The sequence below is a fragment of the Aulostomus chinensis genome, chromosome 10 (assembly GCF_037954235.1).
Source record: "Aulostomus chinensis isolate RoL2024-O1b breed Wild chromosome 10, RoL_Achi_v1.0, whole genome shotgun sequence".
NCBI lineage: Eukaryota > Metazoa > Chordata > Actinopteri > Syngnathiformes > Aulostomidae > Aulostomus > Aulostomus chinensis.
Window position 1 is genome coordinate 24540615 of NC_141329.1, and position 17721 is coordinate 24558335.

Genomic DNA, 17721 nt, shown 5'->3' on the forward strand with positions numbered 1-17721 from the left:
TTAACCGCTTGTTTCCTGCCTGTAAACGACTATCTCCATAAAATCGTAAAGTTTGATGTAAAATTTCCTTTTGGATGTTGTGTGTAATCAGTGTCACAACAGTAGTCAAAGTGGCACATTCGTCACGACTCTGCAGCATCGATGTCACGCGGCGTTCTTTCTTTAAGTGCAATGTTCTTCTACATGTTCGGGAGCCTGTTCTTCTCCTGTGTTATTGTATTCATATTGATTTTAATTTTGTTCCCCTGACTCCAAATCAAGTTTCTCATCTGAAATAATGAAATGAACTGAAAAAAAAAGGAATTGATTAGTACATTGTCTTAATGACACAATACTATAATAATAATAATAATGTTGGAATCAGAATATTTAACTTATCCACCCGAATTTACTTTTGTAGTTATCCCCATGGAGCTTTGAATCACACTGGATTTCTTAATCGTGACATCGCCAAGTAGCAAGCCTTAACATTAGCCCTGTCAAAACTAATAATCTAATGAGTAGTGTAATGAATTGCTGCTGTCAGGGATTAATAAGTGAAGCAATAATATTTATGTGAAGAGAGTAATCACACTACATAACCTCATACGCCACAAATTTATGAGACCCTGTGAGATGTGAGAGCCTCAAGTCTCCACCAGATGGCCCTGTTTCACAACAGTCTTCACCTGCTTCCCCTGATTTTGATTCATTCTCTGTCACCGGCTCTCACACAGCAGAAAAGCAGAGGAGGGTACAAAGGTGTGTCTCATCCAGGAATAAATTCCCATGTTTGTGCAGTGTTTCTTTCTGTCTTATCTGCTGTGTGTCCCTGCGTGTGTGTGTGTGTGTGTGTGTGTGTGTGTGTGTGTGTCTCCTTTGTGTCTATAAAATCCTAATTGTTCACACCTGAGGTAGGATGCTGTTGTTTTTCTTTTTTCTTTTTTTTATTGTTACCTTGTACTCCTGGACCACCCCATTCTGCTCCTCCTCTGGAGGGGGTTGCCAGGAGACCACAATGGCAGTCCCATTGTCCCCGCTCTCCGTCACTGTAACCTCACGAGGAGGGGCACTGGGGGCTGGTGGTTGTAGACAAAAGATAAAAAAAAAACCACACACCTTCATATACGTGTTTTTGTGTGTTTTTTTTCCAGAACGACATGCAGTCTGCTCTCTTTACATTTAGCTGTAATAATGTGAATGTAATAATACTGAACCTGAGGTAAGAATGAAGGGCTAATGGTCAAAATAAGGATACTTTTATCCGAATCATAACTTTAGTCGCTTTTGTTTCTAAATAAGAAAAACATTGATGAAAACAGAAAAAGACTTTTAAGGGTGGGATGTGCACCCTAACCTTGGGGTGATTTAATTGGAAGAACTGAAAATGCAACAAAAAAGACATTTCAGAGTGTGAATGAGCGTTATGAAAATAGTCATTTTTCTTCTTATGCGACGATGAACATTATGTTTTGAGCCATGAAAACAATTATCGACAAAAGTGGGAACAAAGACGAATCCCACAGAAAAAAAAGAAGATCAAAACACCCCCACACATCCATCACACATACAGTTTCCAGCAAACACGCTGCCGTCACATTTCTCCTAACTGTTTACTACGGATTAAAATTTGCAGCTGGGTTTCAACCAAACCTCATGAGACTACCACAACCACACCCTATGAAAAATTAGTACAACAACACTCACATGCTGGAGTGTTGTATGGTTTTCCATAGGACCTTTTAAATAGCTGAACATCCACACTAGCATGCTTGAATATACAGTACCACATTTTAACATAACATAATCCTACCCTCGGCCTGGTGTGAACAGCTGTCGTATGCTCTCACACATGCAAGCTGTGCATATAAAACTGTGTAAACATGAAAACATGCGTGCACACATGCAAGCTCTAAAGCACACAGCCACATTCATACACATCCCCCCACCTTCCTCCTGCGTCTTGCCAATTTTGACATCACTGTCTGTTCCTTGGAATTCATTGAAAAAGGGGCGGACTTTGAATTCATATGTGACTCCTTTCCGAAGCTGTGGCACCACTGTGCTGTCCTCCCCAGGGGTCCGAACTTCAAACACAGCCCATTCGCTTCTCTGCTGCCCCTCTGGTGAAGGCCTGTACATCACCTTGTAGCCCTGGATGTACTGCGACTGCTGCTCCACCTAGTGAAGTAACACAGGCAAAAAGATGGTGGCAGCTTGATTCAATTAGGTTCTTCATAGTAGACAGTGAAACAGTGGAAAATTATCCGCTAATGAAACAGATTGTAGCATCTCTGGACAGCCTGAATTTGTGCATCTGATACACCAGGTGCCGGGTCGAATGGTGTGCTAACTCATCACATCAACCACATTTACATCGTTCTTTTTGACTGACTGTCAATGCACCATTTGGAGCAGGAGCGATTTCTGCAAACCGCAGTATGAGGTCATTGGCCATGAGGTTCCTCTAAGTCTGGAGTTGGTTAAATAGGGCTCAGGCTCCCAGAACAGCCTGTCTCATCCTGTCCTGCTCTCCAGTGAGCTGACTGGCTGCTGAAGTGGAGGAAGGGGAGGGAAGACCTTAACCAACATGTTGATTAAGGTTTGGTGTACCTTAATAAAGAGGATAAACATATTCAGAGGGGATTTCTATGATTGATTAATATTGGGATAATTAATATCTCTACAGAAAGATTCAAATCTAACCAGATCCCCATGTGGATTGAAGGCAAGCAGCACAGGTTTTTTTTTTTTTTTTCAAATAGATTTTACGAAAGATTTATCCCTCCCCCATAAAATATGCTGCCAGCTCAGGTGGTCTTCATTAACTGGAAACTGTGCAACCATTTACCACAACACAAAGGAAAATGTAAAACCAAGAAACTGCATATTGGGAAAAGATTTAACCCCACAAAACATGAAAACTGTGGCGCTTAACTACAATGTCAGTTTCCCCTCATGCCATGTGTTTTTTCCTGGAACATTCCAAGGAGACGGGGTAACTGGGCAATAATGTTTTAAATCAGCCTGGACATGTCAGTATCCTTTTCATATTTCCCCAGTGCTGTTCATCACTTACCAGGACACCTCATAACACCTGGGACTAGAAAGGTGGCCTTGTGTCAGAAGGTAAAGCAGGTTGTGTGTGACCTCAGTAACAAGGTGCATTCTGCAGGTATATAACTGAGCAGCTGTAATCTTCAGATTTATTATGTCATAGTTGAGAAAAAAAAAAAGAGATTAACTAGCTTTAATACAGGTGGACTTCCTATTCAGCAAGCGGGCAAAAAAGAAAAAAAAGACCCCATTTTAAGCTGGCCTTCTTTCCTTCCCACCTATCCGCTTTAACATCTGTAAGCCATTTCCACTTAAGAGCATGAGTTGGCCGGCTCTTCCTTCTCACTTGTATTATTTTAACAGCCGTCCACTGTTTTCGATCTAAGAGGGCACAGACTGGCACGCCCCGCACTGCTGGATGGTATTACATATCCTAATGCAGAAATCTGTGCTCTGTAATCCAGTTTAAGACCAGTTTGAGTGTGGATTTTTAGCGTTGGCCAGCCAGTCATGAATGACTGTAAGTAAACTTGGTCTGTGCCCTCTCTCTGTGGGGTGCTAGGACATTAGCACTTCAGCTCGGCTGAGTAGCCTGACAAATTGACCATAGACACACAACTAAGCTAACCTCGGAGATTTGGTGTGTGTGTGTGTGTGTGTGTGTGTGTGTGTGTGTGTGTGTGTGTGTGTGTGTGTGTGTGTGTATATATATATATATATATATATATATACTGTATATAGTATGTGTAATAATGATCCATTTGGGAAAGTGTAGCCAGCTTTCTCATAAGCAGCTTCAGTCATTGAAAACCAGGAATTCCTCATACTAACCGTCCACTGCACCCTGACGGAGGAGGAGGACAGAATGGTGGGATTGTGCAGGTGGATGACCACTTCTCCAAGCTCCCTCTGGATCTGACGATGGTCCACACCCTGACTGGTCGGGGGGATATCTGCACCCAGGTGCACAGAGACATTAATGATGGAGCCTTAAACTAGGGAGGAAAAAAAATAAAGATCCAGGTCTCACCTTGTGTCTTCACAGCATCAGTAATGGGACTGGGATCACTCAGTCCATAGGCATTAGCTGCCCGCACCAAGAAGAGGTAGACTGCACTGGGCTTCAAGCCCTTCAGCACAAATGACTCTGTTTTCACATGCTCCGCCAGGGTCTGCCAGCTGCTCCCTGATGCATGACTGAGGACACACAGAGAAATTTACAGCTTAAAAAGATTTAATACAGCCCCACAATAATTGTTTATTATAGTAAAGCTGATTACCTGAAGGCTTCTATTATATAGGAGGTGGGTGTGGCTCCGGCATTAAGGTTAGGCTTCCAGGAGATAGTGACAGAGGTCCGGGTAACATCAGTGACCTCAGGTTTGGAGGGAGCACTGGGGATCAGGTTTGGGTCAGTAGGTCTGTTTGGCTGGACTGGAATACCAAACTCTAAATACAGAACATGGGAAAAGAGAGAAACAGGAGAAAATATTGTAAAGCAATGAACTCTACATACTACTGCTCTTGGACAACAACCTGAAGTTATAGCTTACCTTGAACCTCTAAATGGGCCTTCCATGAGGCCTCACCGCTGGGTGTGGAGGCGATGCAAGTGTAGGTGCCAGAGTCACCAAGCTAAAGGAAGACAAGGGAATACGTCTGGTTGAATGGGAAAGATATGTGCATGAGCTATAGTTTTGTGAACTACATGAACAGGCCCCCCCCCCCAGCTCCCCCGCTTGTGAACGCTGTTCTTATTGACATTGTGACAGAGTCTACAGCAAGCAGCTGTCATTGCCTGATAATCTCAATATCATCTCTTCCATAGCAGAAAGAGGGGGAAAGCAGCTGGAAAGGCCAAGTGGCAGACTATTCCTAGTCAAATGGAAAAGATTTTCACAGGATCATAGCCTAATTAGAGGGCCTTTTCTCTTTCTACTTTCCCCCTGAGTACCAAACACAGAAGTGGCTGAGGGCCAAACATTGAGGAGATGTAACAAGGGCTCAAGTTATATAGCAGAACAATAATTATTCATCCGATGTTAGACGTGCCTTTGCAGGGAAAAGTGTGGCATTCTGATATTTCAAAAGATACACAATGTACCAGCTAAACAGTTTAATCATAGAAAATTTGAAAGCTGCATTTGCATTAGACCAGCAGCAATTACATAAACAACGCTCCGTTCAAGTACATTATTTCATTATCCTCCAGATTTACCTGATATCTGTTGACACGTTTCTTATATATTCTGCTATCTAACAGGTGAAGAAACAACAGAAAACATATTTGCTGCGTTTTTAAAAATATGTCTGTGCTGTCAGCTGCATGCCCTGTTAATAGCTAAGACAAATGAATCTGTTTTGGTACAGCAGTGAAGCATAGTATGCTATCGGGCATGTGTCGAAAAAGGAGAAAACAAAGATAAATTGTCTATATAACTCACTGTGAACATGTCTTACCAATGACCCTCAGGGTGTGTATTTTTTTTTTGACAGGTAAGACAATGTATAAACTCTACATTAATAAAATAAATTACCTCACGCATCAAAAACACCTTCATTAAAACACTGTTGGCAAAGAATGACAACTTCATTAATGTAGCGTGCCTGTGGAGTCTACTGGGCCGGAGCAGGAGAGGCTGTGGTCTGGGGCGCATCCCCTCCTGCACGCTGGCCCTTTCACACTGCAATCTTGTAACCATAAGACACGCCAGCATTCATCAGCACGTCGCAAACTGATGTGAACTCTGACCCCGCGACGCCTCCATCTGCAAGACTCGTCAGCACCCCTGTGCCTCACCCTGTGTGTTGCACATCACACAGCTTGCCATCTCAGACACGCACATACACACACACATATGCTTGCTCACACATAAAATTATGCTCAGAACCCACTGTGCTTGGCGACCGACAGGAACCACACACGTTTCGACTTCACAGTTACATTTCAAACCTGTGACAACTGACTGACAGTTTCCTGAGGCTGGTTGCTGGTAGGGAACACATATTATTTACTTACCAGCAGAGATTTGCACAGCACAGTATGGAACTTATATGAAGTTTACTGGAATTGATTTAGACTTGAAGGCAGTCTAATATATTTTTATATTATGATTATGATTATTGCACAAGTTGAGCTCATATAATTATAAATAAACTCCATATTCACATGATGTTAGCTGGTGCTGTGTTTAATTAAGCATGTTGTAAAAAGGCATTGTGCTGCAGGTGTCTTACCTTTGCATAGCGTATCTGCAGCGCACCTGTGTCCAGCTGTTTGACTCTAGAGTCATGAGTAGACACCAACACTCCATCCTTTCTCCAGAGGATGGTGGGGGTGGGATTCCCCGATGCAACACAGTTGAGGACCACCGTGCCATCCACAGCTACTGTCTGGTTGGTCGGACCCTGCCGGACAACCGGTGGTGGGCGATCTGACACAACTGCAGGAGGAGGAAGTAGAGCGGGGAATTATGTGGATAAATGGAAGGAGGGAAAACCGTGTGTTCATGTGGTGAAGCAGGGACATGAGGAACAGAGGACCAAGACAATTATATCCAGCTTGTGTGAAGAAAGACACAAAAGGCGGAGAATTGTAAGAATGACAAACAGCATGTAGCAACATAAGCATGTGAAAGCTGCAAGGGTAGTGGGAAATGAATTAAATCCAATTGTAAGAACTGGAAGCAATTTTCTAATCATTCAGCAGCAGGAGTTGGACTTTGCCAAATAAAAACAGCATAATTAAAATGAAACAGCCTCAGATACTTCAGTCTTCTCCCTGCAGCTCTACCAAACCCTGGCTTTACGCATCTCAGCGCCAGCGGCCAACAATCCCCTGGCCCATCCCCCAGCCATAAAACACAAAACGAAGGGGGGGGACTTAAAAAACATCTAGCCAGAACAGACAATGTTATTAACGTGAGGACGTGTAAACTCCTCCTCCCTGCCTCCCAGTGTGTGAACCCTGCACACAAAAACACGCACACCAACAAAGAGAGAGAAAGTATGAGAGAGAGTGAAACACAGAAAGAAAACAGGAAGCAAGCAAGAGAGAATTTAAATGAATGAGTCTTTAATTACATGCACCTGATAATTTTTTTTCCATTTTATCTCTTCTATTTGGGATTCTTGATATTTCTGCTATGGGCTCTCTGCCTCCCTCTGATTATGATTGTTATGATTATTATTATTCATAGCACTAATGATGACCACTGCTGTCAGTCCTACTGATTTACGAGCAAGTTGTATTCACTGAGCAGGAGCAATCAAATTAATACCTACACTTTTTAAATATTACCATGTGTGCAGAACCTCAAAAACATGCTGGGGTGTAATCTCACAGTGCTTTTGTCTTTGCTTTTGTGTCAAGGATGGTGCAATTACTAAAACACTGTCAGCATGACCCGCAATTACCAGATCTGCCTGCAGAGTGGTGGCGGCCTCAGAGCAGCCTGCTCACTTTAATAACTGTTATTATTAACCAGAGAGCAAGACAGAATGAGGAAGAGAGAGTGCGCAGGAGAGACAGAGAGGGAGAGAGAGAAGGTGGAGATGAGGGATATCACAGTCCAGAAATGAAGAAGTACATTTGGTAGATGAGGGGATGAATCTAGGTGTGTCATGGACAAAATAATAGCTGCCCAGATCTCTGTGGGAATGGTGGGAATGAAGCCAAGGTTAATCCGCCAGGCGACAGGGACTGGCTACCAAAGTAATTAGAGGACCCAATCCAGACCTCACCACACAGCCACAGTCTTCCAACGGTAGCCAGCCATGGAATACTGAAAGGAGACATTAGCCAGTGAGAGGCCAGTGAAGCCAATACTGAGCCATGGTTTGGGTACACAGGCACCAGAGAGTCTCCACCTCTGACAAGAACACATAGAACAGGCCAGACCAAACCTCACAAACCTCAATTTGGATATTAATATGCTCTCTGGCAGACCACAGGATTTCAGTTGAACAGCATTATCCTGGTGAGTCAAAGATTATCTTAAATACCAATATTCATGTGCTCCTGTTTTCATTCAATGATCCTCAAATCCACTTTGAGGCTTCGCTGTATGCAGAAGCTGTGTTTAAAAAAGAATGGTTGCTCACCATCAGTGACTTCTAGTAGAGCCTTGGTGATGACACTGCCAGCGATGTTGAGGGCCTGGCAGCTGTAGTAGCCCACGTCTGAACGCTCAGCATCAGTAATGGTCAGATCGCCAGTTTGGGATACAGAAAATCGACTGGACGGTTGAGGAGGTTGGTAGGAGAACAGCAGGTTCTGAAGGGATTCAAATAGTTCAACATTGCAATTTTAAAGCCATTAAAAAAAAAACAACCCATGCTATAATATTCTTGTAACATTTTTTTTCTGTGGAACAAAAATTCCCTTTTTGAATGAAATTTTTCGTTACCTGGCTGCCTTCCCTCTGCCAGAAAATGGCCGGTTGAGGGTTACCGGTGGCCTCGCACTGGAAGGTGACGGTCCTGCCAACCCCGACCACCTGGTTCCTTGGTCTGACCACAAATGCGGGGGGCACTGGAGGGCAGGCGTGAGACAGGTTACCCGTTGAGTTAAAAAAAGAACATTACATTGTAGTTATCAACTATTAAATTAAGTTTATTCAAATGAGGGACAGAAAAATATGTAAATGCTTTGCATGGTGCGTGCACAGCAGATTAAATATAACGCTGATACAATCCATGATGCTGGCATATTATAGATGTAATGAATAGAAGAAAAAAAACAAAGGTTACTCAGATGCTTCCTCATTTGCATGGGCAAGGGCATGGACCATTAAAATTAACATGGAAAGGGGGAATATATTTGAGCCCATCTGTCCCTGCTGACACCCTCCGATAAATGCAAACCTTAACCAGGAGGTAGTATCCATGCATCTTAATGACAAATTCAATCTTAGTATGGTGTCATAACCCAATGTCATCTATGCAGTGACACTCAACTTCTGTCTTCTAATAGGCCATCAATGTGAGGAAACACACCCTAATGTATAAATCCAGATGCAGGCCAGTTAAAAGCTTCAATTGAAAGCACACTGGATATAAACTCAAAATATTATGCACCTGCTAACATTTTAATCATAGTTACACAGCGGTTGTGTATTACAAAAGCAATCTGAGAGCTGTCACCTGAAATACAGGCATAATTTATCCATGAGTTTGATGGGGTGCTTGGAAATGCATAGAGGGGCACAATAATAGAATTAAATGATGCAGCTTTACCTTGGACGCCCAAGCTGAGCATATTTTACCCATTAATGTCCTTTTGTCACTGTTGCCCGTGACAACAGAAACATGATTGCTGATTGGATGGTGGAGAGGTGATGGAAGGAGGATGGAGAGGGGGTTGTGACAGCTTCCTGTCTCTGTCAGGGCGGTGACAAGGTGACGGGTGACATTTCAACTTACCAGACACAACTAAAAAGGAAACAAAAACACAACAACAAGAACCCCCTGATGAATAAATAATAAATAACATGACATAATGAGGAGAGATAGGGAAAGTAACAATGTGATGTACATGGTTACAAATATTCTGGCATGGCGGAGTATGTCTTTGGTGTTCAGTGTGATTTGTTTCCCTCCCTGGCAGTGTGAGCGTGCAGTGGAGGGTGTGGCTGGTTCTGCACCTAGACATTTGCTTTTTCTGCTAAAATAAACACCATGAAAACTGTTCTTTTTTTTTTGTCTTCGCCTCTGCATTTGGGATCCAAATGCAAAACCCGAACAAGACATATTCACGGTATTATTATTTAATGAATAAAACAAGTTATATTTCACCTCTGCACAAACTCGAGGGTGCATGAGATGCGTACTGCAAAGAACAATTACGATGAGTGATCGGGAATGCACTGAAAATGCTGCGAAACTAAAAATGCTCAGGAACATCTCATTCAACATTCCTTTTACAGTTTAAGACATGCACTAAGACAGGAAACATGTTGGATTATGTAAATTATAATGATAAAAAGGCACACACAACATCATGAAACAAACAAGACATGTTTTATGTTTGGCAACATCATGCTTTGTTTATCCTTGTTTTTCCTCCCTTCCCAGGTGTTGTATGAAGGTGAATGTCTCCGCTCTCTTGATGAGGTTTAGCACACCCCAAGGTGCAGCTACATCACATTCCCTCAAACACAGTCATGCAAATGTAAGCCTGGTCCATAAAAACACAAGGTGAATGTTAACTGTCACTCTCTGGTCATAAATCTCCTCAAGCCAATCACTCACCTTATCTAATCTGTCTGCTTCAACGGCTCCCACGGAAACATAAACGCTGTCAGTCAGAGTAATGACCTCCCCCTGCCTCCTCCCACTATCTATCTCACGCCTTTAAAATGCAGATAAGATTTAGATCAAACACTCCCCCAAGAAGATGCTCACCCCGGTCCATATGCGAAAAGCTGGAGAATGAAACGATCATGGGAACATACACGCCCAGAGATACACAAAAACCCACTACTGCACACATCTATTCATGTGTGTCTAAGCCTTTAATGAGGTAACTCTACCTTTCCAATGCTACTGTGATCACTGTTGTGGACCTGGAGGGAGAGGTGAGCCTTAAATCTGACCGGGGCTACTTTGTTGTGGGATTTCTGCAAGCTTACAGCACAAAAGTGAGTCTTTATCAATAAGCTGATCATAGAGGATGAGGAAAAAGCACAGAGCATATCAGCCAACACTCTCCACAGCTATCTTATTTCAAGAGCATCGCCCTCCATGTTTTCAGGGAAAACTCCTGGCCTCCGTGACCCTCACGCTCTATCATCAATAACCTGACCCAAAAGTTCTGCACGTTCCAATTGAAGTGTGAATCACAATCTACGCACACACATAAATCAAACACAGAACTAATCTGCCACTGCAAACTGGTAAACCACAACTGGAGTGAAAGCTTGGTGCATTGAATAAATTAGCTAGTTAACCTAGGAGTTGTCAAAATGACAGAGCGGAACGTGAAGACCTCCAATATGTCTGCAAATCTGAGATGCAAAGATGGACTGTAAAACATGTCTTTTCTCACACCACATGATGGAACTACAGCATTCCTGTGGAACAAATGCTGGGCTATCTAATTATTTATTTATTTATTCAGTTATCTCTTCATGCGCTGTGGCCTCCAGCCCAGTAGGAGGCGAGATACATATCAGAGACCACAGCAGGGATATTAATAGGGTTTTGAGCAGTGCTGCTGCTGTGTCAAGAGAAGCAGAAGGACTGCATGCAGGGGATTTAGCATGATTAATAGTAGCTCCCACTGGGAGATCTGCAGCATGCTTTAAAGGTTCTGTCATGGACTCTGTATACTGTACATCGACTGACTTGGGGCCCTGACAACAACAAACAATAAGGGTCTATTTGACGTCAGGAATAAACATGTACATTGATAGAGAGGTAGAGAGCATCTGCTGATGTTCAGAAATGTCCGCAACGAAACAGATTTTAGCTTTTATCATCACTTGAACAGCACGCGGACTGTTGACATGAAAGTTCCTCTCATTCATTCTCTTTTGGCACCAGTTCCAAGTCTCCTTTCAGACCCTTTACACGGGTTATTAACAATTCTCCTCTTGGGTCTACCATTGCATTCAAAGCCTTTTCTCCACATAAATCATTAGAAATGCTGAGCTTAGCAAACTAGGAAAAATAAAGTGTTGATTTTTTTTTTATTCTGTCCAACTGTAAGGTTTAATTAACATAAGCATAATCTAACTGCACCAGACCCAGCTTCAAAATGCATCCGTTAGATTATTAAATCTTCGAAAAATACACACACTTGCACCCTACTCACTAGCTGCAGAGACCATCTCGCCTCTAATCGGTGACTTAGATGAATGATTTTTACGATGGAACTATAAATAGATTTAGTGACTTAGCCAATCATACGCATTTCTGCAATCAATTAAGTTAATGTTTTGCTTGACATATTTATAAGTCCGGAGAAGGTGTTGGAGGCTGAAAAACACGTGTAAGAAAATAAGTCACTGAATTAGTTAGTTACAAGAGCGGAGCGCATTGAAAGAAAAACAGCCCAGGGCGCCACTTCTACACTGACCGCATTGTTCACTGACAATCTGACCGTGGCGGGTGTTAAAATCCCCTCCAGTCCATACGGAGTTCCTCTGTGCAGCTCTCGACACTAGGCTTAGTTTGAAGGACAAATATTGCAAGACTTTTTACATTGCTGATGTCACTGTCACATTCAATAATGAGCAAATTGCATAATGTCACTGCAGGACTTTGCTTTAATATCTAACATTTAAAAAGATGATCCAATTGGATCCACTTTTTGCCCGAACTTAGGGTCAACGAATATTTACACAATTTCCGTTTTGGCTCTGAAAAATTACATTATGCATTTTGTGGTCTAGCTCTCCCTGCCAGTAGCTTACTACGGCTAAAATATATTATTCAGCTGCTCAGTTGTTCTTATGCGGCTGCTCAGCAATTTTGCAATACTCTGACTGACTCTGATATAGAGTGACAGTGTTGCCCACTAAACCCACAGACTAAACTGCTACCCACCACATTACTGTTGTCTTCAATACTCCAGCAACATCTCACTACCTATACATCGTTTCTGCTCCTCTGGCCCATTTAGACCTACAATTACCCGTCTTTTCTTTCCTTTCCTATGTCCACATCTGTAATTAGAAGCATGTCATTTCCAGGCGTGGGACTGTGGCCTGCTTGTCTTTAATTAGCTGGACTACTCAGTGGCCACAACCTCCCTGGCCTCCTTATGTCCTGGTCTGGATGAAACTCAGAAATATGTAGAGTAAATGTGTCCTGTAAATCAAGTCTCTACAACTCTTATATCATGGACATGGACATGAGGGGGGGGGGGGTTTCAGAGGAATATTGAGAACACAAGAGGGGTCAGTATTTTACTTCTTCAGGAAGGCAACAGAGAATTGGCCTGAGGTTAAGATGTTTAATTTCCACTGAGGACAACAGGGGTTTTGCTAGATTATTCTAAGGCCACTTATTGATCCGGTTCATCAATGTTCTTCCCTTTCATTAACTAAGCTTTCATCAGGAAGATGGAAAGAGTGAAAAAAGACAATAAAAGAGGAGAAGTAGATATATTGATGGTGTATTGGCAGGTGTCCCTAATCTTTCTCCCCAAACCAATCTAAAGATTGCTGTCTTGTGGAGAAAATTAAGAAATGATTGCAAAGGGTAGCCATGTGAAAATGAAGTATCTGTGTTTGCGAATGGGGGTTGGCACACAAAAAGAATTGCTTTCTCTGCTGCACCGACTGCTGGGATTGACATTAATATGGCTGACCTCACTACAGAAAAGCTCTTTTGCCCCTCTTCACGAAAATCACCCCCCTGGTCCCAATTCCCAACCCGTTCTGCATCACTGGTGAGCCGCCACCAAAGACCAACGTACTCACTGTCATTCCACCCAGTCCTCCTCCTCCATGCACCAAGCCTCCTCCTTCCCTCTCTTCTCTCACAAAACTCCCAACATTCCCATTAGTTTGGCGTTAAATGGCCCCTGTGTTCCTCTGAATCTCAAGAGGCTTATGGGGGAGATCCCAGCCCCCAGTTCTCCTGAATGGTTCCTTTTTAAATGTTCACACTCTGTGACCAGCTGCTTTATATTCTAACTGTGTTAATAAGCCGTCCAATGGAAAGGGTCACAAGAGACACATAGATGGTCCTATAGGTTCACAAATAGTCCAAAAACATGAAGGGAGACAGAGCTCATGAGAAAAGCCACTTGTGTAGGGCAAATGAGATTGATTGTAGAGTTGAGCTCCCACGTGTACAACTCTAGATCTGTTATGGATTTTTACATTTCTTTTGATTAGAAATCAATCAGCTAATTGAGAGGGAAAAGTCGAAAGTGATGTAGTAGCATTAAAGCTGGAGGCTATTACAGCGACCTGGCTGGGCTCAATTGCATTTGAATCAAGTTGCACAATAACCTGGAATAGAAATTCATTTAGAATAGATGTCCAAGAAATTCATTTAGAATAGACGTCCAAGAAATTCATTTAGAATGGCTGTCGAAGGGGGCTGCAAATGAAATATCGGGCCAAGTGAGCAGGGTGTCTTACCGTGGACGGTGAGCGTGGCAGATGCCTCAGCTTTGCCCACCATGTTCTCTGCCACGCATGTGTAGGATCCTACGTCAGCCGAGGTCAGTCGACGGATCTTCAGGGTGTGGTCCTCGCGAATCTCGTATCTTGATTAAATCAGACACAAATGAAGTATGTAGAAACAACGCAGACTAAAAATGCTGATAATGTCGACAAAAACAAACAGTGGATCGTAGAAAAGTTGGTATGTGAGCAAAGGGGACTAGTCGATGAGTCACACCTTCCTTTGGGCAGGTCTCCATCGTCTTTCCTCCAGCGTACAGTGGGAACTGGGTCACCACGGGCCTCACACCTGAACTCTACACTTTGGTCCACCAAAACCACCTGGCTGCCCGGGCGGCGCACAAAGCTGGGACGCTCTGTGTAGACAAAAACAGCAAACATCACAAAGAGTGGGGTGCAGTAATGCTGGAAAATTATTTTTGATTAAGTTAATGTCATGAAATCTGCAGCTTTTATTTCCTCAATAAATACTGGCTTTATTCTTCATGGACAAAATGAATTAAATGCAAAATTGGATAAAACCCATAGCGGGAAAAGCCATCCTGGAGAGGAGCTTAGTTTAAATTGTGGGTCACGTAAAGTGTCCTGTTGTGTGTAATATGACTAAATGAAATTTCTATCTCGATTTGAAGCACAACATGAGAGCTGTGGGACAGTTAAGGTTTTAATTTCACACAAAAAGCCACACAAGCCTTGGCTGTAAAAATCAAACCCTTTCTTTCATCTAGTTAACCCAATTAAGGCCAAGTCTCTGGTCACTGGTCCCAGCATCCCCACAGCACGTCCAGTGTTTATTTTTCATATTCACTGAGGCAAAACACATTCCTTCAGACTAAAGTGGTCACAAAAACTAACAAAGATGGCTGATGATTAACCACAGTGTCTAGCTGATGATAGTCAGGCAAAACAAAACCCAAGAGCCTTAACAGTGTGATTTTATGTGTGCGTGATATAATTATTTATCTTTACAGAGCAAGCTTTGTTGTTTTTCCTTCTGACAGGCGATAAGAGGTCTCAGAGGAAAAGAGGGGGAGGAGGTGAGAAAGCTAGCTACAAAATCAGGAGTCTGGACATGGACACACAGTATAGAGGTTAGAGAGGTTAGAGGTCACTGATGGTGAAATAGAGTGCAGCTGAGGTCAGTGTGGGATTCATATTTAAGTGTGAGATTGGAGGTCATCTCACACTCCGTCTGATAAGGGTTAGTGACACCATTTAGTTCCCTGGGAGCTGGACAATCAAAGCTGGACATCTGGATTCTGGCTCACCGCAGACCATCAGAGAAAAAAACCCAACACAACAACAAAAAAACTGAATGTGAATATTTACAGGCTGTGTGTGGAGAGACAGTGTTTATTTACCGAGCACTGTAAGTTCTGCTATTTCACTTTCCCGTTCTCCAACCATGTTTGTACCGACACAGACGTACTTCCCAGCATCGCTCTTCCTCGCATTTGTGATCATCAGCTTCCCTCCACGTATCTGAGGCATAAAACAGGGGTGATAAACTGAATGTGGAGAGGAAACACTGCAATATTTAAGAAAGGGAGAGCGAGAGAGACAGAGAGAGAGAGAGAGAGAGAGAGACAGAGAGAGAGGTTTGGGGAATGTTTTTGACACGGAGAACAAATAAAAGAGCACAGCTGAAACATTACAAAAAGTGCCTGATTACACTCAAGAATCCCTGAGAGTGTTTACTTACCAAAAGGTCATTACAGCACCACAATAAAATGTACTCACAAACACATAATGGCTTGGTGCTGAGGAGCTCTTTTTTTATTGGGCTTACAGAGCAGATCTATCTCTGTTACACGCTCTTCCCACTCAGTTTCCACTTTAAATGGTTTCTCCTCAAGATAAGCAAAGCCAAGAACTTTTTTCCAAGCCAACATAACCTCAAGTCCTACAGGGAACACCTGAGGCACTGCAGCTCTGCAAGAGCACCGGGACAATTTTGTCTATTATTGTAAGAAATATTTTTAAAAATAACATTTTTTTTCAGTGCGTGCATATAAGTGACAGCAAGTGAACAAACATCCGCACACCCAGCAGTGAATCTGTGCTTGTCCAGGTGAATGTCATGTCTGTTATTTCCCAGGGCTTTGATTACAGGCCAGAGGAGGTTCTTTGTTCTCAGGCAGTCAGAAAAGGCAGCTCAGGCCCCAACACCGGCCCCTGGGTCCTTCTCTCAGCTGACAACCATGCCAGTCAGCACAGAGACACACAATAGCGTGGTGCGCCAATGATCTCTGAGTCTTGATGGGGCTTAAGGTTTAAAATGCACACATCAGCCTGCAAGACCAAGACCACCACCTGCAAGCATGTAATTGATACCGGCATTATAGAGGACTGTGGATGGAGACACTGATACAATGCAGAGATGTCTTCCTCAACCTCACACACCAAATTTCTTGGACACGATAGCAACCGTACATCCGTGTGTACGTGCAGCAGCCGGTGTAAATCTCAAGATTTCTTTGTCAACTTTGTAACCGGACACATTCTTCTGGGTCTGAAAGCAGCCCTCAACCCTGTTTAATATTCATGGTGAAACAGGAGGTAGAGGTTTTGAAGAGGCTGTGGAGGACGGCTGGTTTATTTAGGGCACCCCGTGGTGCTGGAAGGGTTTGAAGTATCATTATGTTACTGTTTGTTTGAAGAAAGGCTTAACAGCTAAAACACTGTGACACTCACAAAGGCCTGAGGTCAAGGCAGGCCGTATAGCAGAAAGAGGGGGGTGTACTGTTGGTTCCGCAGGGCTTTGACATGAGGGTCCACTTAAGGCCCTGACCACTCTATCCATATTCTGTGTTTGTCTGTGGCAGTTTTCCCTTCCTCGGAGGGCATATTCAGAGTGCCAGAGCAGCAGGGACACTGAGAATTGAATAAATGAATGCAGTATTGGCTCTCTTTTTCTCTGCATGCATATCCTCTCCACACACACCGCCCCAACAAGCTGACCATTATCCCTGCATTACAGGGAGATGGTTCTATCCTGTTGCTTTTTGTCTCATGTCATTTGGCAATGCTGATAATGCACCCCCCCCCCCTCCCCCATTCAGTGTGTGTCTTTGTATTCACACAACCATTCATTTCCAGGCTGATAATTAGCCACAACTATTGCACAAAAGGAGAAGGACAATGTCCTGCATTTTGGGGATTTATGATGCTGACTATTGCGCTAAGCGGACAATGGTCTAGGTTTAAATACTGGCATTTTTACTTTATCTGTCCCTCATTGTTTCTGAAAGACCTGTTTGACAAAATGAAGCAAGCTGCTGCTGTCCTGGGTGATAGTGCTACCTCACATTTATGGCTCAGAGGGAAACTTGTCACAACTCCCCTATATGAATGAATATATGTGGAACGTCACGCAACATGTCATCGGTGTTTACACACAGCAGAAGAAAACAGACAGGAAAACAGGGACAGCTGGCGCATCTTCCTCTGAAGTTCCCTCCCTCGTCTTTAAGCAGCAGCCACCGAAGCCGAGCTGACCCGTCCCTAGTTAGGAGCAACAGAGAGAAAAATCTCCATCGCAGGT

General features: G+C 43.2%; 1 protein-coding gene across 4 annotated transcripts in view; it reads right to left on the bottom strand.

Annotated features, from left to right (window-relative positions):
* The window catches only part of robo1 (roundabout, axon guidance receptor, homolog 1 (Drosophila)), a 303336-nt gene that overhangs the window by 20330 nt on the left and 265285 nt on the right, over positions 1-17721 (bottom strand). For all 4 annotated transcript variants that reach the window (XM_086216569.1, XM_086216570.1, XM_086216571.1 and 1 more), the window contains 12 exons: positions 15539-15659; positions 14395-14533; positions 14133-14260; positions 8445-8569; positions 8140-8311; positions 6274-6479; positions 4590-4671; positions 4317-4485; positions 4067-4233; positions 3868-3989; positions 1929-2160; positions 937-1058 (listed from right to left, as the gene is read on the bottom strand). In XM_086216569.1, coding sequence (XP_086072695.1) covers positions 937-1058; positions 1929-2160; positions 3868-3989; positions 4067-4233; positions 4317-4485; positions 4590-4671; positions 6274-6479; positions 8140-8311; positions 8445-8569; positions 14133-14260; positions 14395-14533; positions 15539-15659 — 1785 coding nt within the window. The remainder of the gene's footprint in view (positions 1-936; positions 1059-1928; positions 2161-3867; positions 3990-4066; positions 4234-4316; positions 4486-4589; positions 4672-6273; positions 6480-8139; positions 8312-8444; positions 8570-14132; positions 14261-14394; positions 14534-15538; positions 15660-17721) is intronic.